At 39.5% G+C, this 6,443-nt stretch overlaps 1 protein-coding gene across 1 annotated transcript; it reads left to right on the forward strand.

The window, feature by feature from the left end:
• Positions 1 to 3,032: 3,032 nt before the first annotated feature.
• Positions 3,033 to 4,505, forward strand: LOC131624238 (uncharacterized). Its single transcript, XM_058895191.1, has 2 exons — positions 3,033 to 3,422; positions 3,573 to 4,505. The coding sequence occupies exons 1-2, from the start codon at positions 3,033 to 3,035 to the stop codon at positions 4,503 to 4,505; spliced, it is 1,323 nt and encodes a 440-aa protein (XP_058751174.1).
• Positions 4,506 to 6,443: the final 1,938 nt, after the last annotated feature.

The following is a 6,443-nucleotide window of genomic DNA, read 5'->3' on the forward strand; positions in this document are numbered from 1 at the left end:
TAGATGGAGGGATTTGTGTCGCCCAGATCCTGCCCCACCAGTCGGAACTGTCCCCTACCGAACGTTTAAAATTATACGCATCTTTCAAAGAGAGCTCCCCCGAGACAGCGGAGTTCCAAATTCGTTTATCCGGCCGAATATCGAAAGGAATATGGCAGTTTAGAATCCTGATCTGCATCGCCTCCGGGATGTCGCTGTTGATAAAATTCCATTTTCCTTCATGAATGAAGCTGTTGACAGTTAGATCCGAAGGAAGGGGCTGATTTCCCATCGACAGAAACAGGGGATCTCCACACCAGGAATCAAACCAAAATCTGACAGAAGTACCATCCCCAATAATCCAAGAAGAATTATCAAGAATAACCGGAATTTGCGCTTTAATGCTCGACCAAAGCGAAGAGAAGATGTGGTGATTGATGCTCTTATTATTCCGCAAGCAGCGACCACGCGCCAGAACAGCCCACGGGTCTTCCGAATTTAAAAAATCCCAGGCCAGCTTCAGGTTGGTAGCCTCATTGAGCTCAATCAACGATCTAATCCCTAATGCCAATCGTACGATCAGCTTAGCTTTAGATCTAACGGCGGCATCTTCGAATCCTCATCATAGCCACATACGCCTTACCACACCCTAGCCAACGGATCACAACATTCATGGGCCAAACCCATTGCTACCCACATACCCTCAGTTTACTAGAAAGAACAATAATACACCCCCTAATAAACTAGATCTATTTCAATTAATTTATAAATTTTACTTAATTCTTTTTAGATATTTATGTATATAATAATAGATTATTTTTACAAATAAATTAAATGTATTATAAATCGTAAATCATTAATTTATTGTTCGTTTCGATTAAATCTATTAATCGTGATGGGCAATAATCGATCTTTTTAAATATTTATTTAATTAAAATACAATTAATTTCTATTTAGTTAAATGGTTTCAACCATCCTCATTGGTTGCGATGATTAACTATTCAATTTCCTCTTTCGTAATTCGTTATTCTTTTTAATCGAATCAATCGATTATGAGGGATAATGATACAAACTAATTATTAAAATTATTAAAAAATACCTTAATTCGTTATTAGTGATAATCAAATCAATTGATTAGAATTGGTAACGATACAACTACAAATCTGTTAACTATGGCGATCGAATCTATTGATCGTTGCGGTTAATAGTACAAAATCAAATCAGGGTTGTACGCCCAAATCTAAAACACTCAAAATACACTAAACCACGATACTACAGATTTTCATCTCTTCAATTCTGCGATGTTCAAACTACGATAAGGTAATTCAAAATACCTTCGAACTTCGCATTTCAAAACAATTTCAAAACAACTTCAAATACAATCAAATTCTAATTCTAAGGCGTACAATCCTGTCCCCGAACTACGTTGACTCTGATTCTCCCTAAGGAGATACGTAGGCACTTGGATAACCAAGGCGAGTCCCCTTCCCAAAAATCTTAATTTTCCCCCTTCTCATTTCCTTAGCTATTAACCTCTCTAATTTTGCTATAAACCTTTACCTTAGATTCAAAGCCAATAGGAAAGGGTTGAGGGTGCCTAACACCTTCCCTCGACCTGAATATAGTATCTTACCCTGATCTCTTAATTGCATAGGTTTCCTATTCGCCTTGGTAGAATAGGTGGCGACTCTCTAAGCTATAAATTTTTAGGCAGGTTGCTACAGCTGGCGACTCTGCTGGGGACAACTTAATAGTGATTACTATGCTCCTATAGGTTTTGGCAGGGTTTAGGTTTGGCGCATTTTAGGGTTTGGCAAACTTGCCATTTTTAGGGTTTGGGGGGAGGTTCATCTTTTAATAAATATTAATGTATTTTCTTTATTATTTATTTGTTTTTGTTTTTTGTTTATTTGTTCTGCCTAAAATTATTTAATTATATATGTTTATATATTTGCATTTAATTGCATAAATGTTATATTATATGCACTGTTGTGTTATTATGTTGTGTTAAAACTCTAAGTGTGGGAGTTAACTTTGAGATCAATAGGGGAGTATGAATCTCCTACGAGTCTCATTGATAACTCCACTCGGAGTGGGTTGAGTATTCGGAAATGTCCAAAACGAAGCTTGACTTTGTTGAGGGCATGACTGGATACTTGGCTGATCTCTCCGAGAACCTACCCCAAAAATTCGAACCTCATGGATAAAATGAGTTGTTCTAAAATCCGAAGAGACCAAAAGTCTCGGAGGCTACGAACGACCCCATGAGGCCTTCTAGAACCCCCCTATAAAAAGGTTGGCTCCCAAGAGCCGCTACGTCGAACCTATGAACCTAGGACTTTTGGGCTTATGTACTTATTATATGTTTGCAATTTATATGCTTCGAGTATCTATGCGTTTCAATTTTGCAGGTACCCCTACGTATTCCCTAGTCTATAGGGATCCTATTCTTAAAATCGTGTCCTTCATACGAAGGACACCTTTGTTAGCATACGTCGATTGGCCTCTCGATGGCCATGAGATCTAGTAACTATCTCGAACGGTCACCCCATGCTTACTCCTACGCACTCCCTAGCCCGTAGGGATTTTCCTTTTACATCTTTGTATTTTTACAACCACGTGCCCTTCCCACGAAGGACATCTTCATTAACGCATGTCGATTGGACTCTCGATGCCCATGAGACCTGGTGACTGTCTTGAACGGTCATCATGTGCCCGCTCCCACGCATTCCCTAGCCCGTAGGGATTTCCTATATTGTGTCATAGTCCTTTTCCTGTAGGGATTTCCATCTATCTATCATTATTCATAGCCCTTAAGGGGTTTCCTTGTGTTTATCCCTTAAAATATGTGGGGCATCCTTATAATAACCCCCACTCTATGCCACATTGCATTGCATGAAAAAAAAAATATAAAATAAAATATATTCGTATACCATTGCATCATAGGAGTTTATCATTCATACATGACATGCATTTCTACAAGGAGCTCATTCGCATCTTTACTTGTATTTGGAATCAGAGACTGCAAAATTGATTTCCCGATTTGGTTAATCATGGAACAAATTCAGACAGACATGGCAGAGATTAGGGCTCAGATAGGGACTACTATGGGTCAATTTTTGGAAGCTATCCAAACCGTTACCCGTGGAAAAGGAGATTTAAGAAAGCTTGTTCAGAGGCCGGATTTTATTGTTGATCCAAGCGGCGTTCATCAAAAAGTCGTCAATCCTACCCAAGAGGCCCCTTTGAATTTGAATGTTAGAAACACTATACAAGTTCCCGTCAACGAGGCTCCACACCGTGAAAATCTTTCTGTTTCGTCATATGATACTTTTAAGTTTCCAATGGATGAAGATGAGGGTAAGCTTCGTCTTTTGGATAAGAGATTGAAAGCGGTTGAGGATCGTGATTGCCTTGGTTTGGATGCTGCTAGTCTATGCTTGGTGCCTGATATCAAGATTCCTCCAAAGTTCAAAGTCCCTAACTTTGAGAAGTACAAGGGTACCACTTGCCCAATAACACACATCAAGGCATTTTGCAACAAGATGGCTCCTTATGCAGAAAATGATAAACTTCTAATGCACTTATTTCAGGATAGTCTTAGTGGGGCATCTCTTGAATGGTATACCCAACTTGAAAGGACCAACATCCGAACTTGGAAAGATCTAGCCAAAGCCTTTTTCAAGCATTACAAACATAATAGTGATATGGTTCCTACCAGAATTCATCTTCAGGGTTTGACTCAGAAGGTTGACGAATCCTTTAGAGAGTACGCACAAAGATGGAGGGAGCTAGCTGCTAGAGTTCAACCTCCCCTTTTGGAACGAGAACTTGTAGACATGTTCATGGACACTTTACAAGACCCCTATCTGAATCGGATGGTTGGATGTGCCGCTTCTGAATTCTCAACTTTGGTTGTCATAGGAGAAAGAATTGAGCACGGTCTTATGACTGGCAAGATTCAGAACACTGCTACTAATTTTGAATTCCCAGAACAAGATGGTGAAGAAACAAGTACAATTTTCGAAGTTGAAGAAAGAGATCATGCTTATTCTCCAGTTCAGATCCCTTGTTGTCAAATGACAGAAAGTACTCCTGATCAGGATGCTCCACAAATTTGTGCTGCGACTATTAGCCAGTCACCAGTTCAATTTGTGCAACAAGAGCCTGTTCTATATAATCAATCAGTTAAGTATGCTCCGCAACAACAGCAGAGATATAGACAAAATCACCGACCACAGGGTGGGCGGAATCAAAGAAGGCCAAGAAAGGTATATGAACCAATTCCAATGCCTCATAGTCAGTTGCTCTCTCATTTACTCCAAAATTCTTTAGTGGAATTAAAACAACTCGGGCCTCCTCCTTTTCCTTATCCTGAAGGATATGATCCCAACGCCTACTGTGAGTTCCATTCAGGGGCACCTGGACATTTGATTGAAGGTTGCAACGTATTCAAAGGCACAGTTCAAAACCTCATTGATTCCAAGGCAATCTGCTTCACGCCAAACGGTCTGCGCATAAATTGAATTTCCCACGCCTGAGCAGAGGTCGAGATTGCAAGATGTACCTTCTAAAGCAATAGATCCAGACGGAGTCAAGTCTCTTCAATGTTGGCAATTTAAGTTTCATTCTGCATTCTCATTTGTAATTTTCTTGTTTCGTTAAGCACTTTCTCGTATGCAAAACTCGTTTGTTTTTGAATAATAATCATAATACATTGAATATTTTTGTCTTGAAACAATCCATTCGCTTTTATTTTCTTGTTGTACTCAACTCTTGTAAATAAAAAAAAAGCAAGTAACTCTGGAGGGAGGATGATGAGCGTAATACCAAGAATTTCAAACGGTGCGCTTTCGAATAAAACCTTGCTAATGATGTACAGGCATTGTTTCAAATCCCCAAACACCGGAGATATAAGGGAGATAGACCCTCGTTAACCCCTTTGAGCCTTGAAGTAGAAGTTTCATTTCTATTCAGAAAAAAACCTTCATTTTTAACCCAGGGGCAGGGTAGTGTTCGGTTAATCTGACCGAGTGTTCAAAACTCATTAAGGGTATGCATCTAAAGATACCACAATGGTTATCTGTCAAAAGGTTGAGGAATGTCAAAACCACAATGTTTATCCTTTATTCTTCAAGAGGTCAAAAGATGACAATGCCACAATGGTAATTCTCCATCAATCATGGAATGAGGTAGTCGCAATCACTTCCAGCAAATCAAAGACAATGCAAAGTCACGCGATTTGTTAAAAAAAAAAAAAAAAGAAGAAAAAGTGAAAGGCAAAAAAAAATAATAATAATAATGATAAAATTTCCAGGTGAGAACAAATTCGTGTGACTATAAAATCAAGGAAGAAAAGGTGAGCGACTGCCATACCCGAAGATCCTCATTGATTCCTCAACCATGCTAAAATTCCTTTAGAGGGGTGAACACTCAGGTCGAGTTAATTGAACTTAGGATTGGAGAACATCACGGAGAGTGGGTGGGCACCAAATATTTTTGAGCCTTAAATCTTTTTTCTAAAACCGTGAACCCGGCCACGTTACAACCTTCAAAAGTCCTAATTGAAGTAGGGTTTATTCGAAAGCATACTAAACGAGAGTACAGTAATCTGACTCCTGCGAGGCTTGCTGAAACTTTTGAGTTGGCATCATACCACCTTTCATAAAAATAAAAAAAATCGATGTTACGACATCATTTCAAAAAAATTTAAGTTTCAAGACAAACATAAACTTTGCATTAGAATTATCATTCTCATAATAAACACCCTTGGCATATGAACTAGTGCATGACATCCAAGAAGATTCCATAATGAATCTCTGATAAAAAGGTGCATCTTCCCCAAGAATAAGTTGGGGGCAAACATATCTCAAAGTGGATTACCCTAAGGAGCAGAGAAGCAGTTGAATACTCCGTTGAGTAAGAATGCAGTTAACATGGAGGCTATCATTTCTAATAAAGACTCTTGAATGGGGGAACCACGTCCAGGGGGTTCTCCTAACCAGGGGCAAAATCCCAATGATCACAAGGGTATACAAAGATCCTATTAACTAGGGGCATCCACCCTAAGATCCAATCGACTTAGGGCGAGTCTCGAAGCAATAATACTCAGGGGCATATCTTTTACAAAATCCAAAAATGGGGCAATCACTCAAGGTTCGAAGAATGTCTCAAAGTATTGAGTAATCAGGGGCTGTTACTCAAGCGTGGCCGAAACCATCTCTAAACTATGATTGGTCAGGGGCACTATTCCATAGTCTATAACACTGGGGCAATCTATTTCGATGGCACAAATCTCTGAAAATCCTCTCGAGGCGATCTCTTCAAAAGCCCTGCAGACTGGAGCTAGACAGTAGGCAGGGGCGCCTCCTCCTTTTCAATTATTTGATCCAGTCAAGTTCAGGCGCACGCTAAACAACTTGTGTATACAAAGAGAATGTCGGGAAGTCATGATCTTTATCCTT

Source organism: Vicia villosa, unplaced genomic scaffold (assembly GCF_029867415.1).
Source record: "Vicia villosa cultivar HV-30 ecotype Madison, WI unplaced genomic scaffold, Vvil1.0 ctg.000109F_1_1, whole genome shotgun sequence".
Lineage (NCBI taxonomy): Eukaryota > Viridiplantae > Streptophyta > Magnoliopsida > Fabales > Fabaceae > Vicia > Vicia villosa.

Bases quoted from the DNA above. Each gene is read 5' to 3' on its own strand.
- LOC131624238 (XM_058895191.1), top strand. From the start codon at position 3,033: ATGGAACAAATTCAGACAGACATGGCAGAGATTAGGGCTCAGATAGGG. The intron at 3,423-3,572 runs GTGCCTGATATC...CACTTATTTCAG, and splicing joins ATGCTGCTAGTCTATGCTTG to GATAGTCTTAGTGGGGCATC.